This window comes from Carassius auratus, chromosome 15 (genome assembly GCF_003368295.1).
Source record: "Carassius auratus strain Wakin chromosome 15, ASM336829v1, whole genome shotgun sequence".
Taxonomy (NCBI): Eukaryota; Metazoa; Chordata; class Actinopteri; order Cypriniformes; family Cyprinidae; genus Carassius; species Carassius auratus.
This window is the reverse complement of record NC_039257.1, coordinates 18,343,741-18,359,870: the sequence shown is the minus strand read 5'-3', so window position 1 is coordinate 18,359,870 and position 16,130 is coordinate 18,343,741. Positions and strand designations below refer to the sequence as shown.

Here is a 16,130-nt window from a genome sequence, read left to right as displayed (position 1 = left end):
TAATAATAATAAATATTTCTTGAGCATCAAATGAGCAGATTAAGTTTTTTGAATGAACTTGTGACACTGAAACCTGAAGTAATGATACTGAAAATTCAGTGAAAATGAATATTAGTTTTTTAAAACTTTTATTTTAGATGTGATTAATCACGATTAATCGTTTGACAGCACTCAAAATTACTGCATTAAACACAGGCAATTTATTTTTTCAGTTGAAAACATTAGAAATATTTAACGCAATTAACGCAGGGGCAGAGCTAGGCTTGGCCACCCCACTCAAAACTGCTGTTTCTGTGACACGAAGTGCATTTACTCAGTCACACAAGTTTTTTTTTAACCACATCAAACTGGAACTGAGCTCAGAAATGGTACTGTGCTTATAGAGCATGCCGCCACACACTGTAACCTATATAATTTAATATCAAAGTGTGAAATAAACTATGTGCATGTAATGTTGTGGTCAGTTAAGTCATGAAGTTACCAAAAAGGCAATTAAAGCTACCTTAAAACTCTGCATGCATGTAATATATTTTATATGAGTCACATTTAAGAACATATCTCCGAAATGTTTTCAAAACTGTCCTGGAGCAGCCCAGCACTGTCTACCTCATCTAATATCCTCGATTGATCTCGTCAATTAATTAGTAATGACTATAAGACCTGAAGTGGGTCAGAAAAGGTAAAAAGAGTTGAATGAATGAAAAGAGAAAATGTAATGTATGTCAGATCTGCGTCACTGTCAGCAGCGGCAGCTCTTAAAGAAATAGCAGCCAAAACAACAGAATATACAGCTGCTGTGATGTCTTTCAATCAAAGAACAAAAGAAAAAGAGGAAATCATCTATCATCTAAAAGGATTCATCTATATTTAATTTAGAATTAAGTGTTTGATAACTTAAATTTCAATGTCTGTATATTGCTGCTGAAGGGCACAGGTACATATGACATTTATTACTTGCTTTATGTGAAGATCGTTTTAAGTTTTTTTTATTCTAATAAATGTTCAAATTGATAGCTCTCAATTTTACATTAATGTTGGATAGCTGTAGTCAATGGTTAAATATTAGGGGGAAAACATTTTTATAGAGACATCAGTAGCACTGGTATCAGTTTTTACATTAATTTGAAGCTCTAATGTGAAATTATTGCAATATAAAGTATATTTAAAAACTTTAATGTTAGGTGGGATTTCATAAATGAAGTGCCATTTAATTAGTTTTTTTTTAATCAATTAATAGCAGTAATATATATGTGTGTGTGTGTATGCAGAACCTGATTTTACCAAGTGAGACATGTTCCTGGGACAACATCGTTGTTGACCCTGGAACAACATTGTGATTAACCAATCAGATTTGAAGAACCAGTTTTTAGATTTTGTGAAGTTTACGCTTAAAATCAGTGTTTGGTGCTTGTACATAAGTGTCATTAATCTATCATTTCCTCTGATTTTAGGGATTACTCATGGTTAAGGTTAGGTTTAGGTGTAGGGATATGGTTAAGAATATATTTTTGGAGTAAAATGTTGTTCCAGGGTCAACAAAATATGTTGACCTAGGAACACTTCGAACTTGGCAAAATCAGGACGTGCGTGTGTGTATATATATATATATATATATATATACATATATATATATATATATATATATATATATATATATATATATATATATATAATCTGTTCTGAGGTCATTGAGCATATTTGAGTGACGTCAAGTTATATTACCTGTGTGTGTGTGTGTGTGTGTGTGTGTGTGTGTGTGTGTGTGTGTGTGTGTGGTGTTTGAGTGGTGAAGCTGCTGGCTTTGAGGATGTTTGTCAAGTTGACATGAAGCCAAGAGAATTAAGGGCAGATCAGAAAGAGATTTGAATGGACACATTTACAAAAGCATATAGCGTATTACAATGACTCTTTAGGAAAATTATATTACAGTGATTTTAACCATACAGTATATCAATGACTTTTAATGTGTGCATTCATAATCTTTCCCACAGTTCAGTTAACAAAGCTTCTATGAGGCGTCTCACAAACCAGAAGCTAAACGACTTCCAATTACAATATTGTGATGCATTGTGATCCATTGAATCATTTGATTTATATTGCAGTGTGTTTTGAATGAAGATGTAGTTGGTGATACCCAGCCCTAGTAGAAATGTGGGTCACTAGCAGCCTGAAGCATTACTGTGGTCACATGTCCATCACATCGGCTACTACACACCATCAAGAACAGCTGCCAGGCGGCCAAAATTATTCTTGTCTCCATAGCAACCACATCTCCTGACAACAACGGGGCTCTGGAAAAATAGTAGTGTAAATTGTCCCCTCAGAGCGAGCTCAAATCTCAAAAACCACTGAAGGCTTAAACGCAAGGCCTCGACTGACAGTTCTCTAAATGTTTGCTTTACATTATTAGAACGGTGTCCTATACTGCCTCCAAACAAACAAAACCAACACGTGGGCAAGTGTGTTTACTGAAGGAAGAGACAAATCGCACTGAGCAAACAAGATTACAGTTCTTACCACAGCAGCGGATGGGGGAAATTATAAATGATTGGCAAAGCGACGAGCAAATATTGGATTTGAAGAACAAAAACTTGAATACATTTTTTATTACAGTGGAGAAGAATATCAAATGCTGTTTGACAGGTTTGTTGACTTTTCGAATACGGAATGGGAAATTTGAATTATTGATGGTGATTTATCAAAACAAACGCTACTTACAAGTTGTATATTCATTAACAAAAGTGCATTAGTGACAGTCCTAAGATATTCTCATAATTAGCCGAGTTATGAAAAAAAAAAGTGTTATCGTTTGTTCCCAGTTTTAATCATTGTTTGTTTGACAACCAGTCGGGTAATCTCAAAGTAGTTGTATTTTGATCAGCAAAGCATGCAAATTTCATCCGGCTGTCAAAGAAGGGAGGGAGAAACATGGCAAGTGTCTGTCTAACATTCCCCAATACAGTGTGTGAATTATACGATAACCTTTCTGGAATTTCAGTCATCAAAACATCAACTATAAAGGTTAGTTCACCCAAAAATGACAATTCTGTCAATTCTTCAGTGAACAACTAAAGGAGATGTTTTACAGAATGTCCATGCTGCTTTTTTCTGTGCAGTGAAAGGGAATAGCACCTGTAACCTGTTACTTATTATTATTATTAATGTTGAATATTAGTAATGCTTAATATTTTTATGGAAACAACAGTACTTTTTTCAGGAATTGATGAATGGAGGGTTGAAACAGAAATCTTTTAAACGATGTAGATTACTTTTATCTGTCCCTTTTGATCAATTCAATGCACTCTACCTGAATTAATGCTAATATTTTATTCATCTTACTAACCCCAATCTTTTGAATGATAACTTTTGGGCAACTTGCTGTTTGTGATTTTCGTTTGAGTGTCAAAATGAGTCCCATACAAAAATATTTGTAGATACTGTTGAAATGTGTCTTAGGTGACATGTGGAATAATATGGTTTAGTGTAAGAAGTAGTACTTTTTGTCTTGATGTCCTTTTTGGGGAGTTTTAGACACTCTCTCTTAAACCACCTGTTTCCCAACTCTACCCAAGTCCAATCTCCTTCCTCCCACCATATATCTACTTTCCTAAAGCTTAGTCCATTTAAAGGAATGTCCAATTTAAGACATTCCCCTTGAGTGGGTTTCCATTCTCCAGAGACCCAGGATCTCACTGCCAAAAGAGCTTTTTTTTTTTCAGCCCATTGGGCCTCTGCTCAACCAGAGCCTGGCATGAGCATCCAACCTTCACTTTCATTCTATCTTTAATTTTTTCTTCAAACCTATTGCTTCAGTCCCCTGTCATCCTACTCTGGGCAAATTGTCCCTTGACAAAAGTTCTCTCATCCTCAGAGCCAGAAAAGCTTGGCTTTTTGATGCCCTGGAATGTCTTGTAAATAACACTTAAGTGAATTATGTAACCAAAAAGAATAGCACAAATAATAACTGTTTATGGGTGGGTGGGTGGTTGGATGGATGGATGGAGGATTGATGGATTGAGTAAGTTTTCAATCTTTGTATCTTCAGATCAAAGAGTCAGGCTGTATTTGAAAAAGTGAGAGTAAGAGAAATGGGGGCCATGTTCATCAGTTGGTGGGTGAGGCTTAAAGAAGTGGGGAGGGAAAAATATCTGCCCTTTATTCTGTCAACCTCTTTGTTCTGTCACCCCCACCGGGAATTCTCCTATTCATGAGCTGCTTGCTTTTAATGTAAAATAATCCTCTCAATTAGGTATTAGTGACATTAATTGGCCCCAGTGTAATTGTCCCTTCACAGATGAGAGCTCCCAGCATGCCCACGAGGAGGAGAGAGAGAGCGAAAGCTCTTGCTTGCTGTTCTTCCCCCCTTCCGCCATACCACTGGACCAAAGCCAACAACAACTCGCAAAATCACTTTAAGACTCTGTTAAGCCTTGCCAGCAGCGAGCCAAGCCGGGTTCCTGAGTACCTGATGATAAAAACCAAGATCAATTAAGGACACATTACACTGATAAGAGATATGGGGAAATTAGTGTTTAATTATAATGCATTTCAAAGACTGTTTGGCCCAAACTTCCAGATGGTTGTTTAGTCAGTACTCATTCAACCCTGCAAACATAATACAACAAAGTGGTTTGCTTGGAAAAAATATAAGTTTCACAGCAAATTTTGAGTTTGAATTCATGCCAGATAATGAAAATTGTTCGTAAATATCTTAGCCGATTTCATAGTACTTTCAGGTTACCATGTAGAGTGCTATTTATTTTTGCATTGTAATTCTCAACAGCAAGTGTAGGTTCTTTGTGGACCTGCTAATACAACGTTGATATTGAGTTAGGTCTAGCTGGTTACCCCATTTATTATCCACCAATACCAAAATTCACATCACAGCAATAAAGATTCTAGTGCATTGTGCAAAGGGTTGAAGGTATTAAGGCCTCTAAATCCTTAAATCCCACCCCTCCCGCTTTGACCTGTGTGTGCTTTTGGGATTACTAGCCATGTAGGACTGGTTCTCAGCTCTGATCTCAGCATGTTCTGGGGTCAGAGGGCTCTACACATTCGGACTGAGCCCAAAACTCAGTATGACATCATTCAAACAATGTACTGGGCTTTGAACTTCATATACACATCAAGTGCTATTGTTTTCCTCCTGCTTCAAATACAATGGAAGTTATCTACCCCTCAATAATTCCTTCCTCAAAAGGCAAGACAGATGATTATACTGAGAGCTTTTCTCATTCTTTTCATTTTAACATGCAGCAAACAATGAAATCAATTCAATTAAAAAGCTTGTGGCCTCTAGAGGTATGCAGTAAACAAATAATTAGAGTAAAACATAACTTGAGTTTCAGAGAAGACTGTTGTTGAAGTCCATGTGTTGAATTCAGAGGCCTAATCTGCCTATCTTCCTTTTTATGGTATAGGTTCATAACAGGAACTTGTTATCCATGGATTTTGACCGAGTAACCAGGACTGAGAAAGTCTATGATGACCACAGGAAGTTCACCTTGAGGATTCACTATGACCAAGCAGGAAGACCCACTTTGTGGGCTCCAAGTAGTCGGCTAAATGGTGTCAATGTCACCTACTCACCAGGTGGCCACATCGCAGGCATCCAAAGGGGCACTATGTCAGTCCGAATGGAATATGACCCAAATGGGAGAATCACCTCAAAGACATTTGCAGATGGAAAGTCATGGAGCTACACCTACCTTGAAAAAGTAAGTATCTTTATCTGGAAAATTATCAGGTTGAAAAATAATTGCTAGATCTCTGTTGAACCCTGTTAATTTGTTACATTAATAAGCTTTAACATTATGTGCTTTAGCAATGATCCCTGTTTAATGTTATGTGTTATTGCATGCAGCCTGACAACGAACTTGTTCCTAAAATATCACTGAAAAAAAAAAAAGTAAAATGTCACTGTCTTGTTAAATAGAACCAATATCTGAGAAATGCAAGACCTTACCGTGTAATTCGAAAATGGCAGCTGTTTAGTACATTGAAAAGCTGACATCCCAATACATGGGTTTAAAAGTATTGATTGTAAGCTCTATTTAATGTTTCTTGCCATTCTAAAATGGCCATGTGCTGGTAAGATCAATAACTTCAAAGTTAAAAAAAAGAAGATGAAGAAGATCTGTTTCCTGTTAAAATATAAACTCCAGAATATCCTCCCACTGACCTCCATATAAGGTGACATTATTAAAAATGGTATCAGGGGAGGGGGGGTATGATGACTTAATCCTCATTAAATGAGATTTTGCCCTTCTTCATTTTTCAGTCAGTGTTGTAGAGCAGCATATTTGTAATTTTTATGCACCCTGAAGCGATTCTGTGACACCCTATGGTTTGTTGTGCAGCTAGTCATGTGATGCAATGTGACTCCTGGGTACTTAGTGACCTTCACTTTCACTGGGTGGAGAATTACACATTTAACTGTTTGAAGTGCTCTAGGAATGTGTTGGGAATTACTATGCTCCATTAAATCTGCTTACTGAGCATAATTCTGTCATTTTTCTTTGGCAGTCCATGGTGCTTCTGCTATACAGTCAGCGACAATACATCTTCGAGTTTGACAAGAACGATCGCCTCTCTTCAGTAACAATGCCCAATGTAGCCAGACAGACCTTGGAGACCACCCGTTCCATCGGCTATTACAGAAACACATACAAGCCACCTGAGGGCAACGCCACAGTTTTGCAAGATTACAGCGAAGATGGACTGCTCCTGCAAACCATCCACCAAGGAACGGGGCGTAGAGTCATTTACAAGTATGGGAAACTCTCCCGCCTGCTGGAAATCCTTTATGATACAACACGGATTGCCTTTTCTTACGATGAATCTGCAGGCATGCTGAAAACGGTGGGGCTTCAAAGTGAAGGCTTTGCATGTACCATACGCTACCGGCAGATCGGACCACTCATCGACAGACAAATCTTTCGTTTCAGTGAGGAGGGCATGGTGAATGCTCGGTTTGACTACAACTATGACAACAGCTTCCGAGTCACCAGCATGCAAGCCGTCATCAATGAAACCCCCTTGCCTATTGACCTATATCGCTACGATGACGTGTCAGGTAAAACTGAGCAGTTTGGCAAGTTTGGAGTCATCTACTATGACATTAACCAGATCATTACCACAGCTGTCATGACTCACACCAAACACTTTGATGCCTATGGACGAGTTAAAGAGGTGCAGTATGAGATTTTCCGTTCGCTTATGTTCTGGATGATGGTACAGTATGACAACATGGGGCGAGTGGTGGCCAAGGAGCTTAAAGTAGGGCCTTATGCAAATACCACCCGTTATGCCTACGAGTATGATGCTGATGGCCAACTCCAGGTGGTGTCCATCAACGACAAGCCTCTTTGGCGCTACAGCTATGATCTGAATGGAAATCTGCACCTCCTTAGTCCTGGTAATAGTGCCAGACTTACACCGCTACGCTATGACATTCGGGACCGCATTACTCGATTAGGTGACGTGCAGTACCGGTTGGACGAGGATGGATTTCTCCGGCAGAGAGGCAATGACTTCTTTGAGTATAACTCTGCTGGGTTGCTTGTTAAAGCCTACAACAAAGTTAACGGATGGACCATCAAGTACCGGTATGATGGCTTGGGCAGGAGAGTGTCCAGTCGAAGCAGCCAAGGCCACCATCTGCAATTCTTCTACGCAGACTTGTCCAGTCCCACCAGAGTCACGCACATGTATAATCACTCAAGCTCAGAGATCACCTCGCTCTACTATGACCTTCAGGGCCACCTCTTTGCTATGGAATTGAGCAGTGGAGATGAGTTCTACGTGGCCTGTGACAACATTGGTACACCGTTGGCTGTATTTAGTGGTGCCGGTCTCATGATCAAACAGATCCTGCACACAGCTTTTGGGGAAGTGTATTTGGACTCCAACCCAAGTTTCCAGCTAGTTATAGGCTATCAGAGTGGCCTTTATGAGCCCCTTACAAAGCTTGTCCACATGGGACGCAGAGATTACGATGTTCTTGCAGGCCGATGGACCACTCCTGACCATGATGTTTGGAAGCGACTCAACAGCAACAACATTGTGCCCTTCAACCTCTACATGTTTAAGAACAACAACCCACTGAGCAACAACCAAGAAACCAAGTGCTACATGACAGGTAAACAAATAATTTATAATAAATATTGTGTTGGAATAGACTGAGGTGAACATTCTTTAATACATCAGTCCATCCATTTATTATCAAAAAATGGCTTGTCCTGTGTAAGGTCATAGGGCTGAGGAAGCCTATCCCAAGTGCCTCAGGCAAAAGGCTGGGAGGGCAATTCAATAGCCTGTAAATAACTTAAGTGTTACATTTTACCTTCAGCCATCTAAAACACCATGAGCACCTGGTGCCAAGAATCTTTGCACTAGAGTGATTATTTTTCAGGCTCTCGTCCCAGCCCCAGCTTGGGGTGATCTTGCCTCCACATACACTGCTTGAGAGCAATGACAGCACAACAAAGTCCCCTTTGTTCTTCATTCAGGTTGTTCCTCTGAAATATCCCATCAGTCTTTGCTTCCCCAGCTTGTGCAGGATGTAAATAGTAGTGAATACTCCCCAGTGTTAGACAAATAACACAAAGACGTCCATGGAACTAGTAGCTAGGGGCTGATTCACCCTTTCTTTCCACTTGAAAGTGAAATCGCAGAAAATAAAATATTATAGTCACATTTGTTGTCTAAAACAGTGAATGCGTGCTTGTTTTTTGTCTGAAATCAAAGCCTTGGTTTGTGACCTTGCTATCAAAGGAAATGAACTCTATAAAATCACAATATCGGTTGTTTGTTAGAGCAGCCTTGTTCTAGTGTGTTCCTTTGTGTTTTTCTTTTGAGTATCCTGTCGAAAAGATTTGTGGTGAGATGAGCCCTTGTTCTCTGAATATTCATATGCAATATGCATACACTGAGCTTATTTGGAGTGCTGAAGCAACCCCTAACCCTTACCTTGGATGCAGCAAAAGTGAACTTTGTGATAGTTTTTCAGAATTATTTTTTTTTTACCTTTCATGTAGCACTACTACAAAATACTATATCTGGTTACTTGCTTATTTTGTGCTTTGTATACCATTCTCCAAAATGCAACTTTGTTGTGTTTCTTATGATTTTTCTTTTGAAAATCTGTATTTTATGCTCCCAAGCAAATAAGCACATACTGGTGCTCAAACTATACCAGAACTAACCAGCCTTTTCTAAACTAGCATGTGCTACTGTAGTAATTTATGCCTTTTTTTTCAGAAGGATATAGAATATGTATGCTAATATTACTGTGGACCACCCATATTCCAAGCTCAGCTAAACACCTAACCGCTAGGCTGTAGCCTACATCATTAAAGCTAGCTTTGAATAAGGAAATCTAGAGATTCTGCTGGATATTAGATGTACTTGAGTGGGCTGTCAGCCTTTTATGAACGATGGCCTTGACATTTTCATTCCTCTGAAATGCAGAAGGGTCCTTTCATTGTCCTTAATCAAATTCATATTTAAAACAACTCTATCAAGTGACACAGCCTTAAATAAAGGAGCAGTCGTCAGTGTGCACTTCATTGTTATAGCAATGTCTCTTCTGTCCATGACTAATGTATTTGATGCAGCAGGGAAAAATCAAAAGGCCGTTCGATTCTGGTAAGCTTCAGACCCTCTGTATATTATACTATGATTCGCTATTCATGCTAATGCCTATGAATATGCACAAAAATAAAAATACATATTCTGATTAAAGAAAGGGTGACACATATGGTCACGACGTGAAATATGTATGATTATCAAGCAAACCAGCAGATCTCAAACATCGATTTTCTCACATGCCGGATATAATTTTAGTGATTTTTGTTTGTGGACAAAATGCTATCATCTTTTTTTGGAGATGTGCCACTTCCTGTAGAGGATTAATCATATTTAGTCCAGTCTCTGAAACTAGTGTTGCCTGTAATGACTGCGGGAGCTTATTTCAAGAAGGAGCTCACTTGGCATGTGTCCTGATTTGCAATGAATCACGCTTTTGTGGTGTAGTTCACCCCAAATAGAGTAAATTATTATACAGGCATTATCACTGAGCGCTGCAGTTACCTTTTTCTCTGCTGTAAGTGTATTTCATTGCAGCATTTCTCTTTCAACAGATGTTAACAGCTGGCTAGTGACATTTGGTTTCCAGCTATACAACGTCATCCCTGGCTACCACAAACCTGCCATGGACACCATGGAGCCTTCTTATGAGCTCATTCACACTCAGATGAAGACTCAGGAGTGGGATAGCACCAAGGTAATCTATCCAACAAATTTGTCTTTTTGTTTGTCCACCTCTTTAAAAACACACCTGGCTTTTGACTCCAACTTCAGCTGTTATTTGCAGTACCTTGACCTTTCAGTTTGCCGCCTCCCAAAGGTGTTCACAGCAATCAACCCAGATCCTTGTGCAAATAAGCGTGGCCTCTGCTCTGGCTCCTCAAGCCAAGGGAAAGGGGTCAAGCTAAAGAGCTCTTTTAATAGGACTGCCATTAGGGAAATTCACTCCAAATTTCCTCCAGCAGCAGCCATTGATTTCAGCTCAGTCTTTCACACTCTTTAGCCCTCTAAAAGATGTTGTCTCCCTCTCTTTCCCTATCTTTCTGCTTCTTTGTCTCAGTGCTCCCTGTTTTCTCGGCCTCAGACATGCACTGATTATCGAGCCTTCTTTAAGCCATCTGAATAATTGAGAAGCCAGTTGGACATGGCTCTTTTGGCTGTTCTTAAGGACACCTTACCTCTTAAGCTGTCCCTGCTCAAACTAATGGTTCTTTGGAGAAGATAAAGCGTATATAGGGCTTTAAAGTATTATTGCTAGCTGACATGTTAAATACTTTTGGAGAAGTTGGCATATCCTTCTATGTGAAATGCCGTATTCTATTTAAAATTATTTTAAATAGCTTTTTAGCAGTATTATCACAGTTTTTAAGATTGATAATAGTTTAACCTTTACAGGAATCACAGGAATAAATTACATTTTAAAATATTTAAAAATAGAAAAGTTATTAAATTGTAGCATTATTTTACTGTATTTCCCTTGTACTGTGTTTTATCAAGCCATTAGAACAGCCATTTAATGCATTACCCATTTTTTTTTTTTAATATCCAGATAAGGTAATGAAAATACAGTACAGACCAAAAGTTTGGACACACCTTCTCATTCAAAGAGTTTTCTTTATTTTCATGACTATGAAATTTGTAGATTAACACTGAAGGCATCAGAACTATGAATTAACACGTGTCGAATTATATATGGAATTATATACATAACAAAAAAGTGTGAAACCCCATCACTCTCCTCCTTGGTCAAATAGCCCTTGATGCATTCAGTGTGACTCTACAGTTTTCATAGTCATGAAAATAAAGAAAACTCTTTGAATGAGAAGGTGTGTCCAAACTTTTGGTCTGTACTGTATATATTGTGTTGATAGTGTTTTATAAAAAATGTTTACTGCCCACCTCTAGGGCCTGTATCGATGTACAAAAGCAACTTAAACTACTTGAATTTTAAAACTAATAAGGCTTGTATGTTAAGTCCAGTCCAGAAGGTAAGAACTTCCATTCCACGTGTCAAACAGTATACGCAGCACAACCTCAAACTATCAGGCTCTATAATAAGGCTTTTTGAGGCTGAGCGACATGGGTGAGCCTCAGGACAGCTGAGATATGAGATTTGAAATCTAATGTGATAGAGCTATTTGAAGCCGTCAGCCTGGCAGGTTTCATATGGCTTTCATGCATTCAAGGAGAACTGGAGTATCCAAAAAAGGACTTTTAAGTTTTAGACACCCCAAATGTTGTTTAGTTTTGAGGGAAAACCATCTGTTTGGTTTTGAAGGCCATACAGACTCACCTCCCAACAGAGTATCTCTGTTGTAGAAGGTATCAAACCAGATTTGTCCTAATGAATTCTCTTTTGGGAACCAATCATTATAATTTAATCAAGAGCACACATTCTCCTCTCGTAGCGTGCTCTTGCATACAAAGCTGTTTAAATTGTCATAGCATGTATTTAAAAGGTCTACACCAATGCAAAACATAAAAACTGTTACTTGTGGCCATTGGATCCAACCATCAACAGAGCGGGAAATAAACTTTTCTAGTGTGACCACTTCTCAAAACCTGTGGAAAGTTAAAAGAATCGCACTCGAAGGTTTGTTTCTTTGGGAGTGGTGTGAGCTGACTTCAGATCAACTTGGACACAATACAGAGATGCAACGATGGACTCTGTTGGGCAGCAATCTCAGCCCTCAAGGGAGACTCCCACTCTATCATGTACATCGTAGGGTTCCTCTCCTATGGGAACCTCAGAAGCGTATCCAATACCTCTTTCAAGGCTTCTCTCAAAAGAGCCTAATTCAATTCCAAAACCTTGCTTGAATTTTCCATTTCAAATGTTGTTTTTTTATATTCTTTACGTGACCGTAAAACTTTTGAATGTTTACTCTGAGAATTAAATTTTACTGTCGAAGTGAGACCGAAAAAGGAACAATCTGTGTCCCGCAGCCCTTTACATAGTCAAGTCTACTGAGTTACCCATAAATCAGCTCTCTCTAGCTCAACCCCACACACAGATTTTTCCCTTTTATTAGGGAGCAGTAAACAATTCTAATTGCCAACCAATTTGCTTTTTGCCAATGTAATTGTGGGATCATTTATGGGCTTTTACAGCAGCTGCATTAAAAAAAAAAAAAAAAAATCTACTAATGGCCTTGCAGCTGTACTGCTGCTCTTTTGAGAGTCTAAAGTGGGTTGTTTATTCCATAATGTCCATGTTACATTTACAAGACCTGCAGTGCAGAGTATCTGAAGGCATAGAGGAAATGACCATTCATTACTAGCTATTTTTGCTCCATTTTTTTTTTCTGGCTGAAATTTCATATTTTGCAACTGTTAATAAACCTACTACCATGTACCCACGGAAGAACAACTGAAATAGTCTTATAAAGAACATGGGTTATAATACAATTTGTGGGACATTATGTTCATGACAATTCATTCTCTCCAAGTTCTTATTAACAGGATATCATTACCTGTCCAGGATGTCATTAATTGTCATATACTGAAATTGTCCCAATGGAATTAATGGTGACAAAGTTAGACTTTGTTGTCATTTTGACAAAATATAATTGAATATAGATTTAGAATTTCGGTGTGAAATATTGGCTCTGGCTTTGAGATTCACCTGCTCAGTCCTTTGTTCTTACTCTCAGCCAGCACTTTCTAATTTTGTTGGAGGTTTTTGGTTTTTGGGAGTTCTGCTGCTTCTAACACTAAGTGTGATGGATTTAGTGCTCTGGAAATTTCCAGCAACAGCTGGATAGTGAGCGCTGACTTTTTATCACTCCGTTTCTCCTTGCAGTTTAAACTCCCAGGGTCTTAAAGACCTATGTGGATGAGAAATGATGTAAATGTTCTGGCTGATATCCACTGGATGTCCGCAGATTGATTTTGACTTTGATCAGAGCCCTGCGCTGATAGGCCTCCATGCTGTCTAACCACCCAGTACTGTTTGAATTATATTTTTATTTTATTTTTTATTTTTTTGGTAAGAGAAAAGTCAAATAGGTAGGTTGCAGCATAGACAACCCCCACCATCCGTTTATCTCATTTTGCCCTCTGAACTGTGACCAGAATAAAAATGCTGGTGGAGTAAACAAACATATTGTGGTGCGGTGTGAAGTATACCTCTAAGGCAGGCATTTCATTAAATGCTTAAAATATTTGCTTCAAGTACTGTAAATGCAATGTGAATAGCAGCTCTAGTAATTTTATCTTGAAGATTTCAACAGTTTGAGACAATGCTGAGATATCTTCTGAAATCCTAGAGAATGTGCATATGAGATTACCAGGGAATTTTAATCAGGAGAAACATGTGAGGTACAGGAGAATCCATTTGCTGTCCATTTAATCTCATCACTGTCTAGGAAAAACAACTGAGTCATTGAAGAGCCCTTTTGTTTTTTCCAAGTTCGGTAACTTAATCTATTGTGAAGGGCGACACTCAGAGAGCAAAAATGAAGCAAAGGGAAAGAAAGGGACATATACTCTGAGGGAATCATATCAGATAACCCAAGAACTTTGTGCCAGTGCCAGAGCTTCAGCTGGACTTTGTTTCTTCTTCCGGAGAGGTGCCCTGGAGTCTGAAACTATTTCTAGGTCTAGTACAATCCATCTGCACCCTTAGGTCCCTCATGGTTATCTAAATCTTCTCTTGGGGCAAGGGTTTCCCGTCAAGTCACATTAAACGAGAGCATGACTTATCACTACTTTATTGTTGGCCTAAAGAGAGAGTCTATTTACTCTCTACAAACCAAAGTTATTCCAGAGTTGAAGAGTCAGATCAGCTCATTTGGAGAGAAAAAAATCCCCTGATCCACACTTCTTCACACCTGAACATAAAATAGAATGAGTTATGCTACATAGTTATATCAGGAAATGTGAAATGTTTGAAGTGTTAATGAAGCAGCACGATTCTTGGTTGAGGGGAAAGTTGAGCAGCTGAACGCGGGGGTAGGATGAGTTTCCCGCTGAGATCACCCATCCTGCACAAACCATCAGGAAATGTTACTTACTCCCAGGAAATAGCGGCAGCAACGGCGGTGGGCGCAATGATGCCTGCTTACTGGAGGAGATAACATAATGAATGTGAAAATCATATGCAAGGATTTACAATGTACAGTGTTTTGCCGAGATGCAACGTGTCACATTCAATCAGTACCACCACAATCCTCACTCTGACCAACGGTTATTGCGAATGTTGTTTTGAAGATGCGGTATCATACGTTTAATTTATTCACTCAAAAAAAGTAGTCAACCATGATCAATGTTAAACCGATGCCAGGAAACTCACAGGGTTTTGTTTGTCTTCTTGCAGTCCGTTCTTGGGGTACAATGTGAAGTCCAGAGGCAGCTGAAGTCTTTCGTCCGGTTGGAGCGGTTCGACCAGATCTACGGGTCGAGTGATTCTGGTTGCCCTCAAACCCCTCTCCGCACACTCTTCGCCACTGGGGCCTCGCTCTTCGGAAAAGGTGTGAAAGTAGCCATCCGGGAGGGACGTGTTACTGCAGACATCATTAGCCTGGCCAACGAGGATGGGCGGCGGATAGCGGCGGTCCTAGACAAGGCCACCTACCTACAGGATTTACACTTCACCATCGCAGGTTTGGACACGCACTACTTTGTCAAATCGGGACCAGTAGAGGGCGATCTGTCTCTGCTGGGCATGACGGTGGGCCAGCGCACACTAGAGACGGGTGTGAACGTAACTGTCTCGCAGGTCAACACCGTCCTTGGCGGTCGCTCGCGCCGCATAACCGACATCCAGCTACAATACGGTATGCTCTGCCTCAACGTCCGCTACGGCAGCAGCCAGGATGAAGAGAAGGTCCGTGTGCTGGAGCTCGCGCGTCAGAGGGTCGTCGTGGCCGCCTGGGCTCGTGAACGACACCGGCTACGGCATGGTGAAGAGGGTTCTCGTGCTTGGACGGACGGGGAGAGGCAGCAGCTCCTGAGTACCGGACGCGTTCAGAGCTACGAGGGCTTTTACATAGTATCAGTCGACCAGTTCCCCGAGTTGGCCGACAACGTAAATAACATCCAGTTTTTGCGACAGACTGAGATGGGTCGCAGGTGACATGAACGCGAGGGGAACCAATGCTCGGACTCAGCGTCCAGGACTTCTTGCCAAAGACAAGTTGCGTTTGTGACCATATTATGTTACTTTATTTTTATGTTGACTGTGCCAGACTTATTTTTTTAATACATGATGTACATGGTGTCGACTGTCGACAACAGCAGAGTGCCCTTCTCTCTTTTGGTAATTCTTAAACCCCCTTTGCCCCTTAAGTGTGGCTGCTAGAAGACGGCATATGGCAGTGTCAGCAGTTTTTTTCGGTTCTGCCTTCAAGTTTGTGGGTTTGCTCAAAGGAATATAGGAAGAAAGCTGGTAATGCATTATGCTCACTGGCTCAGCCTGCTGCCAGACGAGCAGATTGTTATTCACGAGCTTCACTCCACTCTGCCTTTTCCTGCGCCTCAGCCAAGGAGAGACCTCTTTTAATCGCTTCTTTTTATACTTGAAAGCCCACCGGCTGTGT

At 39.9% G+C, this 16,130-nt stretch overlaps 1 protein-coding gene across 8 annotated transcripts in view; it reads left to right on the top strand.

Moving 5' to 3' along the window:
- tenm4 (teneurin transmembrane protein 4) overlaps positions 1-15,917 on the top strand; it is a 206,451-nt gene extending 190,534 nt beyond the window's left edge. For all 8 annotated transcript variants that reach the window (XM_026282777.1, XM_026282779.1, XM_026282782.1 and 5 more), the window contains 4 exons: positions 5,424-5,720; positions 6,529-8,143; positions 10,146-10,288; positions 14,909-15,917. In XM_026282777.1, coding sequence (XP_026138562.1) covers positions 5,424-5,720; positions 6,529-8,143; positions 10,146-10,288; positions 14,909-15,667 — 2,814 coding nt within the window. In that variant the 3' untranslated portion in view covers positions 15,668-15,917. The remainder of the gene's footprint in view (positions 1-5,423; positions 5,721-6,528; positions 8,144-10,145; positions 10,289-14,908) is intronic.
- Positions 15,918-16,130: the final 213 nt, after the last annotated feature.